Raw genomic sequence first — 26,005 nt, forward strand, 5'->3', positions numbered from 1 at the left:
TTTAGATTCCATATATATATATGTGTTAGCATACAGTATTTATTTTTCTCTTTCTGGCTTACTTCACTCTGTATGACGGACTCTAGGTCCATCCACGTCACGACAAATAGATACTGTTCTTATTTATTTATTTATTTATTTACATCTTTATTGGAGTATAATTGCTTTACAATGGTGTGTTAGTTTCTGCTTTATAACAAAGTGAATCAGTTATACATATAGATATGTTCCCATATCTCTTCCCTCTTTCATCTCCCTCCCTCGATACTGTTCATATTTAAATGACAACTCTTGAAATCTGAAAAGCAGCAAGGAATACGAAGGTTGTTCCTGGAAGCACGTGTTTTAGGTTTAAATGCCGGGGCCAAGGGGAAAGGGGAGTGCTCATGACAACAGGCACTGAGATGCTCCAGCAACATCGGCCTTGCTGTCCTTTGCTCAGTGAAAGGCTACATATGGGCTTGTGACAGACCATCACTTCAGCCCACACGTGCGGACACTCATCAGGTTTCACTGTTTCCATCTCCATAAAACACACAGCAGCAGAGCAATGTGGATTTCCCACTTGATGAGCAGGGCGCTGATGGTCATCCTAACAGCAGAGCCACTGTGTGTTTCTAAAATAAGACACAGTCAACATAAAATAAAAATCACCCTTTACAGGTATAAACTTAGATGAGTTCAGATGAATGTATACTGTGTATAACCATCACCATATCAAGGTACAGAATACTTCTACCTCGCCACAGAGTTCCCTTGCACCCTCTTGCAGTCAATCTTCTCCCCACACAGGCCCTGGCAACCACTAATCTGACAAAGTACCTAGAAGTGGAATTGCTATATGGTAAGTGTATGTCTAACTTTGTAAGACAAAGTGGCTGGACCACTTTGTATTCCCATCAGCAGCGTATGAGAGTTTTAATTGCTCTGCATTCTCACTAGCACTTGGTATTATCAGGTTTTTAAAAAAAATTATTTTAGCCATTTAGTATGTAGCAACATCTCATTGTGATTTTAATTGTATTTTCTTAGTGTCTAATGATACTGGGCATCTTTTCTTGTTTCTATTTGCCATCCATGTGTCTCCTTTGGTAGAGTGTGTTCTCTTTTTTAAAATTGAGGTATAATGACTGTTTTGTAAAATGCAAGAAAAATTAATTTCAAATATAAGATAAACTGATAATACATTAAAGTCAGGACATACATGGTTAGCTATTTCTGCTCTATCAGTTTTGTAATTAAAAAGCTTCTCTCTTGCTTCTCAAAATACGAGCTTGTTTTGAGATGGCCAAATGACAGATAACTTTAGGTAGGAATTGAAAATAAACAAGCTCTCTTCCAATCCTGATTATCAATTGATTTGTTCATAAAATGCCCATTTTAAAAACTAGGTCTGAAGCCATCTATGTTCCTAACTTCCTCTAGATTCAGACTCACCCCCTCAGATACCAAGGTGCTAAAGACAGATGTTCAACATGCAAGTGCCTGGGTGCAAGGGGGGGATACCCCTACTCTCCCCTCAGGAACCCACCTGGCCGAAGGAAGGGTGAGGGGTGGGGCAGGTATACTAGAGGCAACAACCAGGCTGAATTTTCAAGGACAAGTGGACGGATTAAAGGTGAGGTGAGGGAAATGATTCCTGGCAGAGACAATGTTGGCAAAATGAAGAAAGTGTGACAGCATGGAGACCTGGCTCCGGGAGAAGTCCACCAGGAAAAGAACGTGGACCACAGAATGCAGGGGGTGACTAGAGACTGAGCTGGGCGCTGGGTACAGCAAGTGGTGTGCGAGGTGGGGTCAGTCAGATGGTGAAAAATCTTGAGGGTCAGGCCTTCATCCGAAAGGGTGCTGTGTTCAGGGAACGGTGGGGTTCAGGAAGGTGAAGCCCCTGGAGGGGAGGTATGAGTAGCCTGCTGACTCTGGGGCACAGCAGTGGGGAGGAGAGCAGGAAAGCAGGAAAAAGGAAGTGCGCTGTCCTCCAGGTGGCACATGGGGGCGGCACAGAGGTAGCAGGATCCCAACTTCCAGGCACCTCAGGGTTGCGGGGGGGGGGGGGGGGTTCCTGCAGGCTGGACCTATCAGGCGGAGAGAGTGGAGTCCTCCTCCTTTCCAGAGTCCTCCAGAAACCAGTCTCCCGCCTCCCTCCACCCAATCACCAAAAGGCCTGCCTTAGGCTCACCAGGAGCCCGACCGGTCCTGCCGTCCTCCCGGGAATCTGGGTCGCCCTACCCCCTTCTACCCTCAGTGCCCTTCACCTGGGCCCAGAGGCCCCTTGCTGCCTGCTGTCCTCCCGGCTGCCTGTGAGTCTGGCTGTCATCATTCCTCTGGCTTTCCTCTGCCCCAGGCCCTGAGAATCCAGTGTCACACAAGCCTTGGTTTCAGTCAGCTAAGACGAGTCCGGGGCTGGAGTTGCAGACATCCCCTGGCAGAAACTGCGTAATCAGGAATCAGAGCACAGACAGTGGGCTCTGCCTAAAAACCAGCGGGTTTATAATTACAGGGGTGCTGGGAAGGACTGTTCAAACAGGTCGCACCAGTTCCTCATTTATCCTCTGGGTGTAAACAGTCTGGAAGTGCCTTTCACAAGGACACTGGAGAATGTTTCCTTCTCCGACTTTACAGCCTACTTACCTTGGCCAACTCCATTCTGTGGAACACGGTGGCCAAAGGCAACAGGAAAGCTGAGGGTTTCCGCAGGTCAGTGGGACCCCTGGGATCCCAGGTGGATGAGAGGGAGTGCGAATGCGGACGTGCAGCTCCTCCCACCTGTTGGCCCCCAGTGCCAGCTCAGTTACCATTACCTGTGTGAACTGCGGGCTCAGGTCAGAGGACCTATAGGGTCACCTCACGTACATCTTCCATGTTATTCCTTTTACCCTTCTCTTTGGTCGGTGACCATCGAGCCCATCTCGCAGACAAATTGCGTGATTACAACCAAAGTCCCAGGGTGAAACCAGTGGCCCAAGTGAGAAGCGAACCAGGCAGGAACACCCAAAGCTCACGCTCTCCCACCCTGTGCTGCCTTGGCCCTGAGGCATGAACCTCTTCCCTCCAGTGGCTCATCTCAACATCACAAAGAATCCCTGTGGACTCTGGATGTCCCCAGGAACCCCAGTGAGCTTCCGGCTGTCTCACTGCTGACTTGATGCACAACACAGAGGGTGCTCCTAGGCCTGCAGCCCGGACCACCCTGCCCTCCCCCAGCCAGCCCCTCTGCCCATGCCACCCCCAGACGGCCTCACTGCCTGCCGTCCCGGGCCTGGGCAGACCAGAGCCCGCAGCACACAGGACACCACCCCCACACGCCTTCCGATGGTGCCGCAGCACCTTTGTCTTTCTTCACCGCTCTTTCTCAACCTGCCTTCCACTCACTGCGTCTCGTCAGGCACTCAATAAAAACGTGAAAGGTAAAACCATAAAGCGACTCGAAGAAAATGTCGGCAAATATCTTTGTGACTTAGGGCAGGGCAGGATTCCTTAAACAAAATTTCAAAAGTAAAAGCCATAAGGTTACGCACACACACATCCGTGTGTGTGTGTGTGTGTGCGTGTGTGCGTGTCCAAATAAATTTTATTACTTCAAAAATTATGGATTTCTGTTCAGAAACCAATAACATGGACAAAGCTAACAGATTCAAATACTGTCTACTAATCTGTCTAAATTGTCCAAATTGACAAGGGACTAAAATCTGGAATATCCCAGGAAATCCTACATATCAACATGAAAGAGAGTCCCCCGGGGAACACGGGCAAAGGTATGAAGTGGTAACTTCAGAGAGAAGTGGAAGTCCATGGGGCTAAAGGCCTGAGTGAGATGCTCACACTGTTGGACTGCCCATGAGAGCAGCAAGGTAGCTCTTTACCTGTACAGACTGGCACACTGTAGAGAGCGGGAAATGCCAAGTGTGGGGCGGAGCTGGGCACACAGGACCCCTTCTGAATACAATGGGGGAAACCAGCCTGGGGCAAGCCTGTGACAGCCAGGCAGTAATTAAGTCACTAAGCATACACATGCCCTAGGAGGACCCAGCCACATGGCTCCGGAGTTTTATCCCCATAGATATGTTGGCTCAGGTCACAGGGCACGTAGGGGTCTCCCCCTTGGGGAATGCATGGGTGAATGTGGGGGGCACCCCAGTGTGGCAGCAAGAAGAAAGTGCAGGACTGTGTAGACACCGCAATGGAACAGACCTCACACACAGTGCAGAGAGGAGAAAAAGAAACAGAACGGCAGGGCACAGGATGCCTTGATGCTAATTAAAAATAGCTGCACATGAAGCAAGGGTACAGTTTACAACAACACATGCTCACAAAAGCCATAACATTAGAAAGGGGGAGGGATTAGGTGCCAAAAGCAGGGAAAGAAATGGAGAAGGAGGTGGTGCCGAACGAGTCCCATCCTACCTGCCCCAGTTTCAGCTCTCTGCTAAGGCTCAGCTGGTCTTCCCCACAGAGGCTACCCTGATACCACCTGCCATCCCTGCCGGACCACCAAGAGGGCGGGCCTGGATCGCCTGCGCTAGCAGACAGGCGACACCAATTCCCCACCATAGGGTCCTGCTGGCTGGTCCACCTGGGGGCCACGAGGGCCCTTCCAAACACTGTCCCCATGCCCCACAGTCGTAGCTTGTTCCACATGGGTCACAAGTGTGCATGTTAGCCTCCCTGCCCCAGCTGGACTGCAAACCTCTTGGTAACAGGTGCCGCACACAGAGTTTTTCCATCAGTGGCAGCATCATAATAGAGCACACCTACCCTTTGCCAGGCAGAGTGCTCACAGCTCTACATGCAACCTCATTTAATCCTGTGATGATCCCAGGCAGGAGGATTTTACAGAATAGGAAACAGGTTTGAAGAGGCAAAGTCACCCATAATCATGCAGCCAAAAGGAGGCAGACCCCACCTTCTAGAACCTTCCTCAGGCTGAGAATAGAGAGCATGTAGAATGAAGACTTAACGGGTCCATATCAGGTGATGTGCATGTTTCCAACCAGCCCTGCAGGTTCCAGGAAAGGCCACAGAGTTCAAGACTGTGACGCAGTATATGAACCCCACTCCTGAATCCCCCTGATTCCTCTTGGTGCCGGTGAGGCTCATGCCAGGACCCCCAAACCTGTAAACTACTAAGACCGCTTGACAAACATGACCTTCATTTTACTCTCAGAACGCTCATGCTCTTTAACCTGTGACTCTGAAGTCCCAAGCACCAGAGCTGCTCCCTCTACACCCTGGAGAGGCAGGTCCAAGAGTGAGCCAGCTGTGCCAAGCTGACTGGACAAGAAAGAAAAGCCACTGGTGGTGCCCCTCCAGGCATGTGCACACAGTCAGAGACCAACATTCTGTCCAAAGCTGCTACAGTATGCCCAGAGGCTCCAGGAGCTTCTCAATCAGCCTGAAAGATAAGGATGAAAGACAAGCCTGAAGAGGTGGCCATCAGCCCCTGGCCCTCTCTGATGAGGCCACCTTCCCTCTACCCCTGCTCACGAGGGGAGCAGCAAAGAGCTGGTCCTGCCCTGAAAGAAATGACCAGGTCTCTCTGCCTGCGCTTCTATCCCTTCAGTTGTATGGTGGATTCTGTGAGAATGTATGCACTGGTAAGTTCACAGCATAGGGTGGGTTTCTTCCCAGTCAGATGTGCTCTTAGCCTGGGGCAGCCATCACTTGACAAGACCTGCCATTTCCTTTTTTTTTGCGGTACGCGGGCCTCTCACTGTTGTGGCGGAGCACAGGCTCCAGACACGCAGGCTCAGCGGCCATGGCTCACGGGCCCAGCCGCTCCGTGGCATGTGGGATCTTCCCGGACCGGGGCACGAACCCGTGTCCCCTGCATCGGCAGGCGGACTCTCAACCACTGCGCCACCAGGGAAGCCCCAAGACCTGCCATTTCTTCATCTTGTCCCTCCAGACACAAAATGAAGAGAGGGGACAGGATTAGGTGACCTCCAAGGGACCTTCACAATTCCAGGTATCTGGCTGGCTACATGGCTGGCGACCTCCCGAAGCACTCCCAACTCTCAGATTTTGAGGGTCTGGCAACACCCTCTTGCCACTCACAAATACGGGGTGAACACCTACTGCGTGCCAAGGACTAGGAAAGGGACTAGGGATGCAATGGTGAACAAACCGTCATCATCCCTACCTTTGTGGGACTTCGGTCAAGTAACAGTTACAGACGGTGGCAATTCCTGGAAGGAACACTCCAGGAGATTGGGACTGCCTGGAGGAAACAATGTTTGAGGTAAGAGCCAAGGGACCTCTGGGGCAAGGCCACTTTCTGAAGGCTTGAGGCAGCATGTTGAGGCCCACAGAGCATGAGCTATACGCGATGCCACCCCCTCCATGAAGGTACCCCCTCCCCAGCAGCTCATCCTTCCCTGTTACTTTTGCCGCGATGTCTGCTGTCACATGCAAAATGTGGTAACATACGGGTTTTGAGGGCAAGGACTGTGCCTTTATTCTTCTCCATCCACCATGCCAGGCACACAGAGGGCACCCTGTAATATCTTCTCAATGCCCAAATGATGCTGGGAGCAGAGATTCCATTCCATGTAGACAGGAGGGGACTGAGAAGTTGCTGAGTGCCCAGCTAGAGGCACAGGCAATGAGTAAGTCACGATCCTTTATTTATTGAGTTCTTAATCCAATGAGTCCCTTGAGCTCTCCCCACAAAAGCTAAAAAGGATCACCTCTCAGCCCATCATCAGATATTAACTCCACAGATGACAAGTGAGCAACTAACACCTGCCAGCACAAACCAGCAGGAGAGCCTCGCAGTTCCTTCATTGCGCTTGCACGGCTTTCAGTGAAATTCCAGTTCCCAGTCAGTTTATCTCCACGTCCCGCCATGTCCAGGGAGGCCGAGACGGCTCCAGGACTGGGCCTTTCAGTGCCACTACTTCCCCACCCGCATTCCCTGCGGAGTGCACAGCAGAGGCCATATCCGTACACACCAGCAGGGCCTCCTGTCTCAGGCACCCTTCTTCAATCCATCCCAACCCCTACTCTGAATCTCCCTTTCCAAAAAAGGGGTCACAATCGATCTTAAGGTTGTAAAATCTGTGATGTGCTTGAAAGGACCAAGGAGTAAGGTGTATCCTTGGGGAACCATGAACTCGTTGCCTTGCTCTCAAACTGTACTCTGGCAGTCCTCGTTTCTACAGGATTCCACTTCCAGTTCTCCAACCTACCTTCCAGCTCACCCGCCATCTGGGCTCCCAATTTGTCCTGCACTGGAACAGAAGGTCTAGGATCTCCTCACCTCAGTGCTCCCCTGAACCTGACCTCACCGGGCTCCCCATACTGGAAGCAGGGTAATGCAGTTTACCTGGCAGGGCCCCAAGAGCGTTAGACATCAAGGCTCCTTGCTGGCCTGCTGCTGCTGCTGTTTACGTACAGCCTCAGTTTCCAGCCACCTTGAGCCTGACCTGTGTGCTGACCCAAACTAGTCCTGTCACTGCCTTCGGCCTCACTCAGTCCCAACTCCTGGTTTTCAGATCTCACCCCCAACACTTACCAGCCCTATCCCGTTCCTGGAATTTGTATTCATCAAGTAGGAGGGTGAAGAAATTGTGGCTCATCACTCTTGCCGTTTGAGAGTTTTAAAGCACAAATCCCAAACTTCAACAATGTTAAAAATAACTGCATTATCAATCTTTAATCTAAATGTTCAAAATGACAAGCTGAAAAATGGATGAAATGGAAAGTGAGAAACTCCAGTTCTCAGATCTAACTCAAATCAGAACAGATAATAACATACAGAGGAAGGATGTGTTTAAACAAAGTTATTTTAGACCTGAACTCCTCCTCAAGACTGGTCAGCCAGGCTCACCGTGCTCTGTCCTCTTGGCACACGTTGCTCAGATGTCAGGATAAAGGCCCAGCGACACCTGGGGACTTGTTCCTGAGCACAGCACATGCCCCACCTGTGAGCCACCACCCCGAAGACCCTGCCCTGGAGCGCCCAGTCTCCCCGGCATGAGTGTACATGCACACACTCATGCTTCAGCCAGGCGTCCGGGAAGCAGCCTGAGCATACGGCTGCCTGGTGACCAGGTCGCTGCCCCCTCTTATTCCCCCTCATTCTCCAGTAGGTGCTGCATGAGTGGCACCTCTTCGCTCTAAGGGCTGCCGCCAGCCCTGACAGTGAGATAAGTTCCGGCTCTGTTAAGTAAGGGCTCGCTGAAGACCAAGCCGCTTTTGGCAGAAACTCTAACAGTGAAAGGAGGCAGGGATGGTTAGAGAGGTTTCTGAAATCGGTGAACCCCCCGGGGTAAAAAGCCAAAAGACCTAGTGTGGAAGTCATCAGGCTGGAAAAGTGGGAATAAATAGCACTTCCTCCAGCGAGCACCCCGCTTCCACCATGTCCACCCCCTCCCCAGCTTGCTGCTTCCACAGCACCCCGTCCCTCCCCCAGCTCCCTGGTTGAACTTCCTGACTCCTGTTAAAAAAGAAAACCCTCCGCCCCAGGACACAAGCGCCTCCGCCCCATCTCCATGCCTGGGTCCCTCAGCACCAGGCCCACCATACACACCCACACATTGGTATAAAGGTGTCTCAGTGCAGCCAGGCCACCACAGGCTAACTGAGCGCCCAAGACTTCTCCAGTTCTAAAATCATGCATTTCTATTTGTTACTGAGTAGAAATGGAAAACGTTTTCTCCTACAGGGCTTACAAAAGTTACTTTGACATCACTGAAATCAAGAGAGAAAATAAAAATCTATCTTCATAGAATAAGCTTGACAGCAAAACATCTTGAGTGTTTGACTCTCTCAAGGCCAGAGCTGAGCAGCTCGCTAGCTGGCATCTAGAACAACGGCATTTAGGCAGGGGAGGGGCAAGCCTGCACGGACCAGGTGAGAGGCCACCTGATTCGCCCATCTTTGCCTGTCTCCACGGGTGCGACGCTCACACGTGAAGAGGTGACGCTTTGAGACCACTCGGGCTCGGAGCCATTCGGACCCTGGCGCTGCGGGTGTTATCTATAATTCTCACAACTATCCTGGGAAGTAGGAATTAGCAATGCCATGTTCGCGCCTAGGACAGTGAGCAGGTTACTTCTCTTCCTTGAGTCCTCAGGGTCACACACTAAGAAACGCTGGCACCAGGCTTGAACCCAGACAGGACGCTACTTCCTCACGCCGAAGCAGAGGCATTTAAGTACGTGGCAGTCACTGCAAAGGAATACCTCTCTACTATAAGGAGCTCCCAGGAAGCTGAGAGCAGAGGCAGGAGAGCAGTTCTAGAGAGCAGGTGTTTGGGCCCAAATCCCAGCTCCACCCACTGCTAGCACCATCAAACCACCCGAGCCTCAGCTGCCCCACCTGTAAAGTGGAGCTCACAATCGCAGAGGCAGTCGAGAGGACTGAGAGCCCCCATGTAAAGCAGAGTAGGTGCCTGGCACAGAGCAAGTGTGCAATAAATGCTAGCCGCTATCACTGGTTTTCATTGCTAAACTTCTTGTTGTGGGTTAACATTCCCACAGAGAGTACCCAGACCATAGCATAGAGCTTATGGGCACACAGCTCCATGACTTGGCAGCGCATACACACCCATGCATGGGGTACAAGGGGCAGCGAAAGTCACTGCTCTCCTGGAGCCACCGCTGACACAGCACAGTCCACGCGCTCAGGAGGGAGGGCCCTCTTCCACATCCTCACAGCATTTGCCAGATGTAAAAGGCACTTTTGTCTGTTTATTAATGCTGCACCTTCAAGGCCTAGAATAGGACCTGGCACATGGTGGGTGCTCTGTAGGTGTTTACTGAAATAATGATTTCTGTTCAGTATTATGGCTATTTGCATACATATTTTAATTCCAAATATTTGTTTGTAAGCTTCTTATGAGCAGGGCATATCTTATTACCCAGCATCAAACCTTATCCTTTCTCTGATTCACTTGTACATTCAATCAACAATCATTTAGTGTGTCAAGCACTGTGCTAAGTATCAGATTCCCAGGGAAGACTCACGTCTTTGCCCCTAGGGGGTTCACAGCCTAGAGGGAGAAGCAAACGGTACAGCATGCTAGGCAGGCAGGAAGGCTGCCTAGGCCTGCCAGGGAGGACCAGGGAAGGTTGCCCGGAGGAGGGGCTCCCCGGGAAAGAAATGGAGGTCAGGCTGGAGAAAAGACCACTGCCCTCAGCCCCTACCCTCCCAGGCAGGGAGACAGCTCTTGGTGGATAGGAGCCTGGGGGGCTCTGCTTGGCTGGAGCCCAGGGCAGAGCTCCTTAGGAAGGGCCAGGTGTCCAGCAGCTGCCAGCACATGCTCAAGTCTTAGGCATGCTAAAGAGTGCGGTTTTACTTGGAAGGTGATGCAGAAAAGTGAAGCTTCCTATCCGGGGCAGGGAGTTGCACAGGTTTGCTTTTCTGGATGAGCTACCCTGGTTGCAGGGTAGAGAACAGATGGAACATGGCACAGGGGAGGCTAGTGTCCTAATGCTTGGTCATGGTTCAACAAATACTAGTTTGCTTGAAAGAATGAATTAATGGTTCTATTTAGAAACTTTAGTGAAATAAAGGTAAGCCACCAGCCTGCTGGGAGCTATGTCCAAGTGCTGTGGAATAGTGATAAGGCTGACACGCACAGCAAGGCTGCCATGCAGAGAAGTCCATCCAGATCTGTGTATGTGGGAGGTGGCTGGAGAACACGTGGAATGGACAACTGCTGCTGAGAGGCAAGGTGACAGTTACTTTCATACACCTCGTGCTTCCACTCACGGCACCCACCCAACTGCCCATGACTGCCCGCCACTAAAAATGTTGGCTCTGGGGTCCCAAGACTGTGCACTCATTTTGGGACCCCAGGACTTAGCCCAGGGCCTGGATCATGGCAGGTGCCAAATAAGGCTTTATGGAATCCATGAACGGGGGCAGCAGCATCTTCTAAATATGTTACCTACCAAATTGGTCTAAAAGGATGGGAAAAGTACACACCATTTTACATGGATGGCTTTCCAGACAAAATACTGATGCACATGGAGATGTTCTCATGTGATGTGCTGTGTCCACAGTGCTCGAGTCTGAGAGGACTCTGCAGGGAGAGCCTTCTCTGAAGGAGACGGCAAATACTAGTCACGTGCCAACTCTTTAGGGCTAACATCCCAGAACATTTTACAGCAAGATATTTATGTCCTCTTCATCTCCAAAATATCCTTCTCCTCAAAGGCTCCTTGTGCCCACAGAGAGTGCAGTACAGGCCAGCCTCAGCCTGGCTTCAGCCGGGGAGATCTGAGCTCTAATTGCACGTACCACTGACAGCTGAACAGAGCTCCTGCCTCAGGGATGAGGCAGATGCAGGGCCCAGTTCCTGAAATCAGCAGTCTGCCCTCCCAGCCTGGCCTCAGGAGCCCTCAGAGATTCAGGCTGCAGCCCTCAGGCCTGCTGGGGCCAAACCCGCTGTCGTGTTCCCAGAGCCTATGAAGGGCAGAGGGGGCCAGGCTTCCTAGGAAGCACTGGTAACACTTGAAAAGCACCATGGCCTGCAGCCTAGGCTCTCTCTGTACCCCAGCCCCAAGAGCCAAAGAGGAGACCCAGAAAGAGGGCCTGGAAGTGAAGGACGCGGGGGACACCTGCAGGCTCCCTGCGCGAGCCAGGACTTGCCAGAAGCGACCGAGCCACCCACGCCCCACTGGGGAGCCTGTGCGCAGGATGTGCCAGCCTCCAACTTCAGCCAACTGGTGGCTAAAGGAGTCATCCTCTTGGGGAACCACCTCCACTAGGCCTCAACCTACCTAATCCCACATGACTTCTCACCTCCAAAACAGACCCTTGGCTCCAAAGAGGTCAAGATCCTCAGCCCTCTGCAAGGCCATGCTCATTCCAACCTCCAGACATTGATCTGGCCTAGAATGCTGTCCCTGCTCCCAACTCACAGCCCAGCCCCACCCACCCCACGTATCTTCTCTGGTGATGCCAGCAGCAGACCCCTCTCCTCTGAACGCCATGACACCGAGAAGCAGAGCTGTGGCTTGGCCTCATTGCCCTCACTCTCCATGGAGGCCACCATCCTTTCTCCTCCCAATACCTTCACTGGTGGGAATCAGATATCCACCCCTCTTCTCTTCTGAATCGTTTACTACGGTGTTGGGGATACAGAAAGTGTCCCCTCCAAATGCCCACTAAATACTTCTGGCTGATATTATGTCCCTGTGGGTAATCTCTCCTCCCAAGATCACTACTTGTTCACTCATTCATCTAGCAAACATCTGAGTGCTTAGTAAGTACTGATCCTGCCTATCTTCCATGCTACCTTTCCTGCCCCCCACCCTAGGGGGAGCCCTACCTCCCCCTTGCACCCCAGCAAATTCTACAGCACCTCAAACAATGATCTGTCTCCTCCCTCTGGGAGTTTACCTCCAAATGTCACAGCCAAAGGCTCCTGGAGGGCAGGGCCATGTCCCTCCTGTGCAGGCACACAGCCAGCATGCAGAAGATGGTTCTGGAATGACCCACTTCAGTTAGCACCTTTTGGTGGGAAGGAGTAAAATTAAGCACAAAAGACTTTTCCACCTCGAGACCGCAAGGCTTTCTTTAGATTGTACAGCTCTGTGGGTCACACCAGTGAGAAGCGGCCTTCCATGGGAAAGAGGGAACTTGCTGGCAGCTTGGAGATGTGCACCTGGCAACGTGCGCCTAAGTCGCTCAGAGACGAGCAGGGCCGGTTCAGCCTGAGCAATCCAGGGCACACCCATCAGAGGAGGAGGGCGGCATTGCTGATTTATATGAGATGAAGAGTAATTTCAGGGACAGCATCACAAGATGAGCAGAGCCTGAAGAATCCTTAGGATTCTTCATACAAGAGATGTTCTTGTCTACTGACATCGCAGTTAAGAATTTAACAGGGTGCCTAAGGGTTTACATCAATGACAGGACTTGTTCAAGCTACTTGACTTAATATATGCTGACAATACACACTGGCAACTTTCACCTACCTTTTTCTTTTTTCTTTTTTTTGCGGTACACGGGCCTCTCACTGTCGTGGCCCCTCCCGCTGCGGAGTACAGGCTCTGGACGCACAGGCTCAGCAGCCATGGCTCACGAGCCCAGCCGCTCCGCGGCATGTGGGATCCTACCGGACCAGGGCACGAACCCGCGTCCCCTGCATCGGCAGGCGGACTCTCAACCACTGCGCCACCAGGGAAGCCCTCCATTTTTCTTTTGTAACCAGCAGCTGAAGACTTCTGTAATAGCACTATATTTAGCTACTTAATTTTTCCACAGTAGCTTCTGGCATCTGGGTAATTACGGCAATGCTGACCAACACACCCCAGAGGAACAGATTATATGTTGTGTGTGTGCTGATGGCCCCCCATCCCCCAGAGCAGAGGGACAGAGCTCCCAGCCAGCACCTGTCTTGAGGCCCGACACCACTTTACATGCATTTGTTCCCTTAACTCTCACCATCCTAGGATGTGGGTACTGTTAGTATCCCCATTTTACAGATTGGGAAAGTGAGAAAAAGAAAAATTAGTAACTTGCCTAAAGCCACACACACACAGTTAAGTGACAAGGCAGGGAGTCAAACCCAGGCCACTAGCTCCAAAGCCTGTGTCTGAACCTGTCCTGTTGCCTCTCCTGGTCTATCCCTCACAAGGCCATTCGTGTGCTCTAGCCTCTCTATACTACCACCTCGCTCAAGGCAGGCGCTGATGGCAATGTCACAACAGTTACCAAACAGAAAGTTTCCCCACGACTGTAAAGGATTCTGTCTATAGTTTCAGATCAGTGTTGAGAAGAACAGGAACCTGCATTTCTAAAGGCCAGCTTCACAGGAGCTCACAGGAAGTCTCTGCAGCCAGTGCCAGCTCCCCAAGTGCTTCTGCAATGCTGGCGAGGCCACAGCCTCCCCAGAGGACAGCAGGTGGAACTTGCCTGCCTGTGAACCCAGGACTGCATATGGGACCAGAGGGGCAGTCCTGAATCCCAGCGATGTCCCAGAGGCACCTCCACACTGCATCTTGGAACTGCCTGTTCCGATTCATTTTTATCTAGTTTTACCACCGACCTTCCCGCATGCTGTGAGAATGCACCTGACTATGCCAGGGAGCTGCTGCTGCTGAGCGGCTGGGATGCACCCGTGACACCGTTGCTGCCCCGTCACTCTTGCTGCCTTCGGTGAAATGTTTCCCGGGCCACATGTGCCTCTCTGGCTACTGAAATTTGAGCTCCAGCCTGGACACCCACCAGGAAGGCTGCTACCAGCCAAGGGGTGGGGACTCAGGCTGTCACATTTCCCACTGGAACTCACAGGGCCTAGCGCACAGGAGGTGCTCAATAAACATACACTTTTAATAAAACGAAGTATTCAGCTAAAAGTCAATAATGACATTTCCCCCAATACCCAAAGAAGAAAAGGGTTGAGAGAATTTTGAGTCCATCTTTTTTTTTTTTTTGCAGTACGCGGGCCTCTCACTGTTGGCCTCTCTTGTTGTGGAGCACAGGCTCTGGACTCGCAGGCTCAGCGGCCATGGCTCACGGGCCCAGCCGCTCCACGGCATGTGGGATCTTCCCAGACCGGGGCACGAACCCGTGTCCCCTGCGTTGGCAGGCGGACTCCCAACCACTGCGCCACCAGAGAAGCCCTTGAGTCCATCTTTTTAAAACTTGGGCTCCTGTGATCACTTGTCTCTGTTAGACTATAATATCAAATGGAGGGCTTCCCTGGTGGCGCAGTGGTTAAGAATCCGCCTGCCAATGCAGGGGACATGGGTTTGAGCCCTGGTCCAGGAAGATCTCACATGCCGCAGAGCAATTAAGCCCACACGCCACAGCTACTGAGCCTGCGCTCTAGAGCTTGTGAGCCACAACTACTGAAGCTTGTGCACCTAGAGCCCACGCTCCGCAACAAGAGAAGCCACCACAATGAGAAGCCCGCGCATCGCAACGAAGAGTAGCCCCTGCTCACCGCAACTAGAGAACGCCCGTGCGCACCAATGAAGACCCAAAGCAGCCAAAAATAAATAAAATAAATAAATTTATAATATCAGATGGTATTTGATGTCAGACAAAATTATACACCTAATTAATCTAAGTTCATAGAACTAATGTGTTTTAGTTTCCAGCAAACCCCAGGGCCTCACCCTCATCTTTTGCAGCACTTGAGCTTTTTGTATCAGGAAAGCACCCACATGGCGCCGATGTCTCTATTCTTATTTCATCCTGGCAACCTCCCTCGAAGACCAGTATCATTTTCCCTCTTAGAGATGAAAACCCTGAAGCTCAGATTAGTCAAGCAACTTGCCCAAGGTCACACAGACAGCTAGTAATGGCACAGCTGGGATCAGAACCCAGATCTTTCCAACTACAGAGTCAGTGCTCTTTCCACTAAGCCCACAGCTGCGGGGAAGGTTCCGGGGGTTTTGCCATATGAACAAAATTTTATCAAACATGGACTTTGCTTTAACCAGCAGGCAGGAAGTAAGTGGGGTTCAGGAAGAGTAACCTCCAAAAAAAAAACCATACACACCACAAAATAATCTGATTAGGAAAGGAATTCCTCATGGGCACAGACTAACAAGAGGATGCTCCAGCAAGCTCAAGGGTAGTGTGTTCAGCCCTCTGGCCACCTGCCTGTACTGTCCAACATGATGTCACATCACCGCCGTCCATTTTTCCATACAAAACTCAAAAGTAATGCCGCTTCTCAGGCCAAGCCCGGTAATTAGTGTACGTCACACCAAGTCATATCAAGGCTAAACGTGGAAAGGAAGCTCTGAGAATGGACAAATTGACAAGACCTTAATTAACACCTCTAACCTCTCTCATTAATCCAACTCTCCTAACAAGGTAAGTCTACCACCTTCACTGAGAGCTAAGCCATACCTGCTGCCACCTAGATCTGACCACAAATGCCTGGCTGGTTTTGGGGTATGTTCATCTCATCCCCCAAATCCCAGCCACAAAAGAGGGAGGGGGTGTCAGACACAATTGGCTTGGTCTCTGTATTCATCCAGAAGAAATCATGGGCATTACCTCCCAGAAGCTGTCGCTGGACACTTCGACTCCAACGGAATCATCATAAGTGACAGACATCTCTTCAAAGGGTGAGGGAGCAGCAGGGAATGCTTAAATTCAGAGCTCAGCTTCAGATGCTCAAAATCCGTAGACAAACCTATAAAAGAAAAACATATCATTGTGGTTTTAAATTCCCAAGGTAAAAAAGCAAGCCACCTCCATTTCACAACTTCCATTTCCATTACTGCCTTCAGTACAGAGCAGTCTAAAATGTCTCCTTTTGGTGGGAGAAAGTCAATAAACTCTAAACTTGGCGCTAACATACATGTGTGTGTTATATGCATGTGTGTGTGTATTTCACAGTAACAAGTAAACCTTTCAACATCTTAACTGAGGAGCTCAAAGAGCTTTCTGCAAACAGTCCCTGTGCTTAAATCAACAGACTGATAACCTTAATTGGCCTCATCTCTTGGAGAAGGGGACAGAGAACATGTGAGGAGAACACGCCAAAGCAGAGTCCCTGCATCTTGGGGCTCACTCTGTTCCAGCCTGTCCTACCCATCCGACAGGACTTGGACCTGGGGTAAAATGTGAGTGGAAATAACCCACCTTCGACACCTGACTCCACTCTCCACCGAGTTTCCACCAGGCTTTGCTTGTGTTGGGCGCTGTCTCCCCCTTTCCATGACTGGCTCATTTCAGCCATTGATGCCCCAATTCAGACCAGTTTATTCTGACACAGTCTGTGTGAGGGTCAGTTAGAAAGAGTAAAGTTCTAAATCCGAGCAAGGGTAACAGGGTGATTATTTCCCTTGCCAGAGGGAAGAAGTTGAAGGACCCCCCGCTATATTCACAAGCACAAATCACGTTGATGGAATGACCCGTTCCACAACCAGATGAGATTCCCTGACTTCTTGGTGAAAAAGTGATTCCACCCTCCCTTATATATCACCCTGCATTCAGACCACACAGCCAGAGATCTGAAACTTTCCTAACTGCCGCAGTCAGGAGTCCAAAGCCTCAGCTTAGCCAGAGGAGGGAGAAGGTAGGGCAGGGTAGGCAGAGTGATCTACATTGTTACACTTACAAGGTGCAAGACTTTGCTTTGTTCTAGGTACTTTCCCACATGTTATCCTACTTAATCCTCGTGATTCCCTGTGAGACAGTCTAGAAGCAGAGTAAGGAATACCAGCTGCCTGGGCTCTAATCCCAGACCCATTACTCACTAGCTGGGCAACAGTGGGCAAGGTACCTAAGCTCTCTGTGCCTCAGTGGCCTTAACTGTAAAAGAGAGACAATACTGCAAGGAATTACTGTGAGGGTAAAAATGCAGCAGGACATACAGGGGTGAACAGTACGTGGTCTCCAGTAAGTGCTATGTAGTAAATGATAATGTAATTATTATTAGATAGTAATTATTATCACTATCATTACTTTTATCTCTACTTTACAGCTCAGAAAACTGATGCTAAGGGAGGCTAAGTAACTTGTCCACGGTCACCCAAGCAACGAATGGTGGAGACCAGCAGGACACCAACTGTGCCTGTTTGTTAAGGTGATGTTCTCTCTATCATACCAAGATGTTTTCTAAAAATGATCTCAAATTTAAATAAATCAGGTATCTTATAACCTAAGATCTAATTGCTAATTAAAGGGTTTAATCTGATGTATTTCACAGCTTCCAAACTTGAATACAGCTCTGTACGGACAATAAATTTGAAGTAAAGAGCAAATTATGGTACCTCGAAGCCAAATACTCCAAATGCACGCACTCTGTAACCAGGCAGAGTCGCATGGGTGCCACACACGCACTCTTGCAGACAGCATGCTGGTAGGATCTCTGCTCCATAATCACAGAGGCAGCGTGTCCTTTTCATCCCTGGGATATAAATAAAGGCCGGACAGGCTTCTCTGGCCTGGGCCCTGGTGCTACGTTTCACAGCATTCCCTTCCTGTGGAATCCGATGCTCTTAGCCAGGGCCCTCCTAGAAGCACCCCAGTCCATGGTTGCAGCAGCAGAAAGTTTTCTACCCAGAGCAGCTGGTCTCTGCTCCAGGCTCCTCAGGGAATATCTGGGCTTTCGGCTCAGGCTAGTCTCAAAGTGGCCAAATCAAGCCACTGGCTGGGCTGCCTGGCCAGCTCCGGGGAGCAGCTGCAGGGGACAGGTGCAGGGAGATCGGGGGCCTGCTCTGGGCAGAGAAGCAGCTTGACACCTGAAAAGCTCATTTTCAGGAATTCATTTTCTGCCTGGGTTCAGCCCTGGTTTAGACACTAACAGAAGATGAGTTCTGCACAAGATTTATTAAGAGCCTACTAAGTGCCAGGAGCCAAGAAGAGATTGCCACCAGGCTAAGCACGAACAGACACAGACTTCTAGGAGCAAGAAACTGAATCACCGGGTACAGATGCCCTGCCCAGTAACAAAACCAAGAAACACCAGACCTGCAGAGGGCACTGGAGATGAGGCATGTGTATACCTGACCAGTGGAAACAAGGAAAGTCCATCTTTCTTTGCCCAAGTCACAGAGTGGCAACTTGGTAATTTTCCCTGTCAGTCCAGGGACCTGTTTCTCACCAAAGCACTGTGCTCAGCGACTGCGACATTCCCAAGATCAAGGCCAAGCTGACCCCACCAGCACCCCACGCAGCCACAGCCCAACGTGCAATGACTGCAGTCAGCTCACCTATCTGTGTGTGTGTTGTTTAGAGTTGCTTCTAATGCAGAACCAGCTCCCCTGCACAGATTCTCGGCTCTTGTTGCCCATCTCCCCACTTACACATTCTCCAAGCTTATATATGGATGTCATTAAGTAAATGCCATAATCTAAGTAAAACAAAATCAGGAAGGCCAATCTCTTTCTGTAAAACTGTGCAAGGCCTTCCATTTATATTAATAACTGACTTTTGGAAGCTCCGTGCCACCACTTCACTTCTGACTTGTAATAATTCAGAATTGATGACACTTTCCTTCTGAAGCCTCAAAGCAGATCTGTTCAGTCTCCTCTAAGAGGTCAGAAGTCAGCAAAGACATTCAAAGTCCTAGAGAGGAAACCGAGGCAAGGCATAAAAAAAACCCAAGTAGACAAAGAAAGTAAGAGGAAGAACTGAAGATCTCCTGCCCAAAGAGTTAGTGAGATAATGTAGATGAAAGCCTAGGATGGTGGCAATCAGGAAAGCTCAGATTCACGAGCTCTACCACTGATGAGCTAGGTGACCATGGGAAAGCCATTCTGGTCTCTGAGCCCCAGCTTCCTGAGCTGTGTTCTACCAGGTTTGAGTGAGGGTTAGACGAAATGGTGCATGAAGGCCCCAGGATCCCAGGTTGCAGCCCATGGCAGGGCCTCCCTCAGTGGGAGCCTCGTCCTAGGCCAACACCCTTGGCTCCAAGTGTCCTCACTCTTCCCTTCGGCTCCACATGACAGCCGTAAGGCAGACAGGAAAAAAAAGAGGGGCCTGGGGGACCAGGGTCTGTACCACAGAGGAAAACCCAACTGGTATTAAAGCACCAGTTGACCTGAAAACTCATCTCTGACATTCACAGAGCCACACCAACTTCTGTGGGGCTTGAGGTCAGGCCGCCGCGGTCGCCCAAGCGGAATTCTCAACCAGCATCTCCCAAGGTTCCCCTTTCCTGCCCTGCAGTAGGGGTCCTGCCCAACCGTCCACCCCTCCCAAAGCACCCTGTACCACCCTCAGTGATCCTGGTCTCTCCTCTCTCTCTGATAACCCCCTCTCCTTCTCCCCATCACTGGTACGCCCCATGGTCCATTCTTGAGGCTCTTCCTGTACCTCCCAGCAATGTTTCATCCCTTCCTATGACTTCAAATGTCACTAATATGTGGGAAGCAGTGGCACCTCTTCCAAGAGTCAGCCCCTCAATAAAATAAGAATGAGAATATTTTCCTCACAGGACTGAAGGAAGATTAGAGACAGGGAATCAAAGTCATGTGGCATACATCTGACACCCTAGAAGTGGTAGCCATTGCTCTTAAAATCACCAACCAGCAAACCACCAAAAGATAGTGAGAAATGCCAGTGACTGGGGCTGGATTTGCTTTTTGTTTTCCCATGATTGTTGCTACTGGGATAAGCACTTGTACGAGGCTTCCCCTACCACCCTGATACTATCACCAGCCCTCCTTCACTCAGCAATGGGGAGGCCAGTCATCACCTAATGCCTGGGAAGACATCCTCATGAGCCAGACACTGCACTAAGTGTCTTGCATGTGCTGGCAATCTGCAAGGGTGCTGGCCTAGGATGAGCTTCCATTGAGGGAGGCCCTGCCATGGGCTGTGACCTGGGGTCCTGGGGCCTTCATTTAATCCTAATGACAACCCTCTGAGGGAAGTGTTAGCAACATGCTCCTTGTTAAAGGGATACTGAGTCACAGAAAGGGTAAGGAGCTTGCCCAAGTGGTGGAGTTGAGATCTGAATAAAGGCGGGTTCACACCAGCCATACTCTTAACCACTGACAGTAACTACCTCAGTGCTGAGCTCAAATCTTCTAGAACATAAAATGTGAAAAACAAACACTTGCTGCTGTTTCTTTATGAGTTACTACTAAAGTCCAGTCCTCACGGACAGTCTGCTGATCTTAGCCTTCATGTGCATGTGAGTTGCAACACTGATTTTAATCTGATTTCCCTCACTAATGTCTTGTATAAATTGCATGCGTTGCCCTATGTCCTACCTTTTCATTGCTTAATGGTGTCATCTGTTGCATAAATATTCTTAATTTTAATATAGTCTAACATCAATATTTTCTATTATAGTTAGTGCTTTTTATGTCCTGTTTAAGAAGTCTTTTCTTATGCTGAGGTCATAAAGATATTAATTTACCTTTATTATCTTTTAAATGGTTTTGTTTTGGTTGGTTTTTACTTTTCATACCCAGAAATTATGTTTGTATGTGATATGATATATAAGTTTCATTTTTTTCCATATGGATATCCAACTTTCCAGCATTATTTGTTAAAAAGAGCTTATTTACTTCCATATTCTGCAGTGCCACCATTGTCCACAGATGTGTGGATCTTTATGTAGGCTCCCTATTCTGTATTCTGTTTGTTCTTGTGACAATACCACATTGTCTTAATTACCACAATCTTATAAGAATTCTTGGTATCTAGCTGAAGAAGTCCTCCGACTTTATTCTTCAAGAGCAGCTTGGCTATGCTTGGATGTATGCATGTACGTATTTATTTAGCTACACTGGGTCTTAGTTGCAGCACGGGGGATCTTTTAGTTACAGCATGCGGGATCTTTAGTTGCAGCATGGGGGAATCTTGTAGCTGCAGCATGAGGTCTCTAGTTCCCTGACCAGGGATCGAACCCAGGCCCCCTGTGTTGGGAGCACAGAGTCTTAACCACTGGACCACCAGGGAAGTCCCACGGCCCTCTGCATTTCCATATACGCCTTAAAATCTCCTTGTTCAGTTCCAACCAACCAACGAACCAACTAACTCTGCTGGGATTTTGATCAGGATCTCGTTGAATCCTCAGACCAGTCTGAGTTAATGGACATCTTTACAATACTGAGTCTCCTAATCCATGGAATGCATTTCATTTGTTCAGGCCTTCTTTAATTTCTCTCAATATTGATCTGTACTCTTTATAGAGTTCACGCACACCTCTGGTCAGTGCACTACTCAGCATTTAATATGACATGGATATTATAAACAGTACTTAAAAATTTTTTCACTTTAACTGTTTATTGCTAACATATAAAGCAACTGGTTTTTGTATACTTACCATGTATTCACCAACTTTGCACTATTTATTTCCTTTTTTTGTAATTATTATTTCTAATTATCTATAAATTCATTTGGATGACCTATATACACATTCATATCATATTCAAATAATGACAGTTTTATTTCTTCCTTTGCAATTCTTAGGGCTTTTATTTCTTTTCCTTGCTTTTTTGCACCGGAGAGGACTTACAATAAAATGTGGAGATCCTTTCTGGTCTCAAAGATGAAGTATTCAACATTTCACCATTAAGTATAATGTTTGCTATAGGATTTTTTAAAAATATATCACTTTTCAGGTTAAGGAAGATTCCTTCTACTACAATTCTACTAAGAGCTTTTATCACATATGGATGTTTGTGTAAGATTGGCTTTATTTTTCCTTAAATGTTTGGCAGAATTTGTCAGTGAAATAATCTGGGCCTGGAGTTTTCTTTAAGCAGTCCTAATGACAGATTCTAGTTAAAAAGTAGAAGACTATTCACATATTTTCTATTTCTTTGTGATGATTTTGTAAAGTTGTGGTTTTCTAGAGAATCCAGTTCATTTTTTCAAATATATTAACAAAAAGCTGTTTATATTATCCTCTTATGATCATTTTAAAGACTGAAAGACCTGTAGTAATGTTCCCCTTTTCATTCTTGACATAAGGTTTTTGTGCCTTTTCTCTTCATCAGTCTCATCAAAGGTTTATTGATTATTCTTTTTTTCAAAGAATCAACCTTTTTTCTTTTCCCCGGCCACGCCGGGTGGCTTGGTGGGATCTTAGTTCCCTGATCAGGGATTGAACCCGGGCCCCTGGCAGTGAGAGGACCAAGTCGTAACCACTGGACTGCCAGGGAATTCCCCAAAGAATCAACTTTTAGCTTTCTTTCAGCTGTCTGTTGAATATTTGTCTTCTTTTTCCTTGATTTTTTTCCCTTTATTATTTCCTTTCTTCTACCATGTTTAGGTTCAAGTTGTTCTTTTCCTAACTTCTGGAAATTAAAGCTTAATTCACTAATTTTCAGCCTTTCTTTTCTAATGTATGCATTTAAAGCTATAAATTTCCTTCTAAGCACAGTGTTTTTTTGTTTGGTTTGGTTTTTTGTGTTTTTTTGTGTTTTTTGTCTTTGTTTTTACTATTTATTTTTTAATTTAGGCTGCACCAGGTCTTAGTTGTGGCATGCATGCAGGATCTAGTTCCCCGACCAGGGATCGAACCCAGGCCCCCTGCATTGGGAGCACGGAGTCTTACCCACTGAACCACTAGGGAAGTCCCTAAGCACAGTTTTAGCTATATTCTACAATCTCATTTATTTTTTCATAAGAGTCCCATGGGGTAGGCATTTTTATTTTCTTTTTTGCAGATGTGAAACTAAAGGTCAAGTAACTTTAAAAATACTTTTTATTGAAGTACAGTTGATTTGTAATGTTGTGCTAATTTCTACTATATAGCAAAGTAATTCAGTTATGCATATGTATACATTCTTTTTTATATTTTTCCATTATGGTTTACCACAGGATATTGAATATAGTTCCCTGTGCTATACAGTAGGACCTTGTTGTTTATCCATTCTATATATAACAGTTTGCATGTGCTAATCCCAAACTCCTAATCCATCCCTCCTCCCCCTGGCAACCACAAGCCTGTTCTTTATGTCTGTGAGTCTGTTTCTGTTTCATAGATAGGTTCATTTGTGTCATATTTTATTTTTTTAATTTATTTTTTACAATATTTTATTTATTTATTATTTATTTATTGGGCTGCATTGGGTCTTAGTTGTGGCACGCGGGATCTTTCGTTGTGACGTGCAGGCTCTTCGTTGCAGCCCACGGGCTTCTCTCTAGTTATGGCACACAGGCTCCAGAGTGCACGGGCTCTGTAGTTTGCGGCACACGGGCTTAGTTGCCCGCAGCATGTGGGATCTTAGTTCCCCAATCAGGGATTGGAGGATTGAACCTGTGTCCCCTGCATTGGAAGGAGGATTCTTTACCACTGGACCACCAAGGAAGTCCCCCATTTGTGTCATACTTTAGATTTCACATATAAGTGATATCATATGGTATTTGTCTTTCTCTTCCTGACTTACTTCACTTAGTATGATAATCTCTAGGTCCATCCATGTTGCTGCAAGTGGCATTATTTCATTCTTTTTTATGGCTGAGTAGTATTCCATTGAATATATATACCACATCTTCTTTATCCATTCATCTGTCAATGGACATGTAGGTTGCTTCCATGTCTTGGCTATTGTGAATAGTGCTGCTATGAACTAAGGGGTACATGTATCTTTTGTTTTCTTGTTTTTGTTTTTTAAAAGTATTTATTTATTTTGGCTGCACTGGGTCTTAGTTGCGGCATGCAGGATCCTTTGTTGTGGCATACGGGATCTAGTTCCCCGACCAGGGAACGAACCCAGGCCCCCTGTATTGGGAGCATGGAGTCTTACCCACTGGACCACCAGGGAAGTCCCTGCATGTATCTTTTGAATTATAGTTTTGTCTGGATATATGTCTAGGAGTGGGATTGCTAGATCATATAGTAGTTCTGTTTTTAGTTTGTTTTTTGTGTGTTTTTTTTGCGGTACGTGGGCTTCTCACTCTTGTGGCCTCTCCCGCTGCGGAGCACAGGCTCCGGACGCGCAGGCTCAGCGGCCATGGCTCACGGGCCCAGCCACTCCGCGGCACGTGGGATCTTCCTGGACCGGGGCATGAACCCGTGTTCCCTGCATCGGCAGGAAGACTCTCAACCACTGTGCCATCAGGGAAGCCCTGTTTTTAGTTTTTTTGAGGAATCTCCATACAGTTTTCCATAGTGGCTGCACTAACTTACATTCCCATCAACAGTGTAGGAGGGTTCCCTTTTCTCCACACCCTCTCCAGCATTTGTTATTTGTAGACTTTTTAATGATGGTCATTCTGACTGGTACCTCATTGTAGTTTTGATTTGCATTTCTCTAATAATTAGCGACACTGAGCATCTTTCCATGTGCCTGTTGGCCATCTGTATGCCTTCTTTGGAGAAATGTCTATGTAGATCTTCTGTGGATTTTTCTATTGGGTTGTTTTGTTTTTTGTTGTTGAGTTGTATGAGCTGTTTGTATATTTTGGAAATTAAGCCCTTGCTGGATGCATCATTTGCAAATATCTTCTCCCAGTCTGTAGGTTGTCTTTTTGTTTTGTTTATGGTTTCCTTTGCTGTACAAAAGCTTGTAAGTGGGTTCCATCTTTTTTTTTTTTTTTTTTTGCTTTTGCTTTTATTTCTAATGCCTTGGGAGACTTAGAGGTCAAGTAACTTGCTTAAAATTATAAATGGTGACAAACTGTGAAATCAAGGTTCAAAACCAGGTTCTGTGCTTCTAAAATTCAAGTTCTTCCTATTATAGTACATTACATATAATTAGTAGTTTATAGGTATTATGAATAAAATGCTATGAAAATATCAAGAAAGCAAAGTCAGGTCTCTTCCTCCACAGGATGTGGGAAAAGCTAGAAAGGGATTTACAGGCAAATAGGCTCTGCTTAGGTACACAGGAGAAGAGCTTCCTATCTGTAAGCAGGGGAAGAGGGGAGGGGCAAGAGGGGTTGACAAGATGGGTTAAGAGAGGCCAAGAAAATCTCATCTGTCCCTGGAAATCCATGATTGGTGATTTTATAAAAGTAACAGAATCAGCTCTCAGCCTTCAGGGCTCACTCAAGAATTGTTCTCCATGTTGAACAGTTAGATTCATTCTTTTATGGCCAGGATTTGACTAGCATCACGATCAACCACTATCCCTGGGTCCACATGACCTCTTGAGTCATACCAGCGATAGCCGAGCTCAGAGATGGTCAGGAGGGCACTGGAAGAAAGGAGCACAGAAAGCATCATGTGGCTTAATGACACACTGGTCTTGTGTCAACTTAAAACTGGAAAGAAGGGAAAACCTGTCACCATCAGCTGCTCTTGGGGAGCCTCATTCATGCATTCAATAAAGATATAAATTTCAAGAACTGAACTAGTGCTGGGAATACAAACAGCTTGTAGGCTAGACCTCAATTTCTTTTAAGTAAAAATGAAAAACTAAACTAGACTAGAATAATGGGAAAATCAGGAGATACTCAAATGTTAAATTTGTCAAACACAAACAGAATACTCTTTGCCCTTTTAGTACTGTAATTAAAGTGAAATCGGTAGTAAATGCTTGATGACAATCTAAATAAAATCACAGGATATCTGCTCTACAAATTTATATAAGACAAGAAAAACTGTGATACTCAATGCTATGGGGTCTTAATGTACCAATCAACTTGCGACGTTTTTTCTTTTAATGTATTTGTA

At 47.9% G+C, this 26,005-nt stretch overlaps 1 protein-coding gene across 4 annotated transcripts in view; it reads right to left on the bottom strand.

Annotated features, from left to right (window-relative positions):
* Positions 1-26,005, bottom strand: part of PACSIN2 (protein kinase C and casein kinase substrate in neurons 2) — a 141,520-nt gene that overhangs the window by 25,765 nt on the left and 89,750 nt on the right. For 3 of the 4 annotated variants that reach the window (XM_029204423.1, XM_029204424.1, XM_029204426.1), the window contains exon 2: positions 15,970-16,108. In XM_029204423.1, coding sequence (XP_029060256.1) covers positions 15,970-16,029 — 60 coding nt within the window. In that variant the 5' untranslated portion in view covers positions 16,030-16,108. Of the gene's footprint in view, positions 1-15,969; positions 16,109-17,693; positions 17,713-26,005 lie in introns of those variants that run through there. The other variant, XM_029204425.1, reaches the window with a different exon arrangement.

The sequence above is a fragment of the Monodon monoceros genome, unplaced genomic scaffold (genome assembly GCF_005190385.1).
Source record: "Monodon monoceros isolate NGI ecotype Baffin Bay Population unplaced genomic scaffold, NGI_Narwhal_1 Super_Scaffold_6, whole genome shotgun sequence".
Taxonomy (NCBI): Eukaryota; Metazoa; Chordata; class Mammalia; order Artiodactyla; family Monodontidae; genus Monodon; species Monodon monoceros.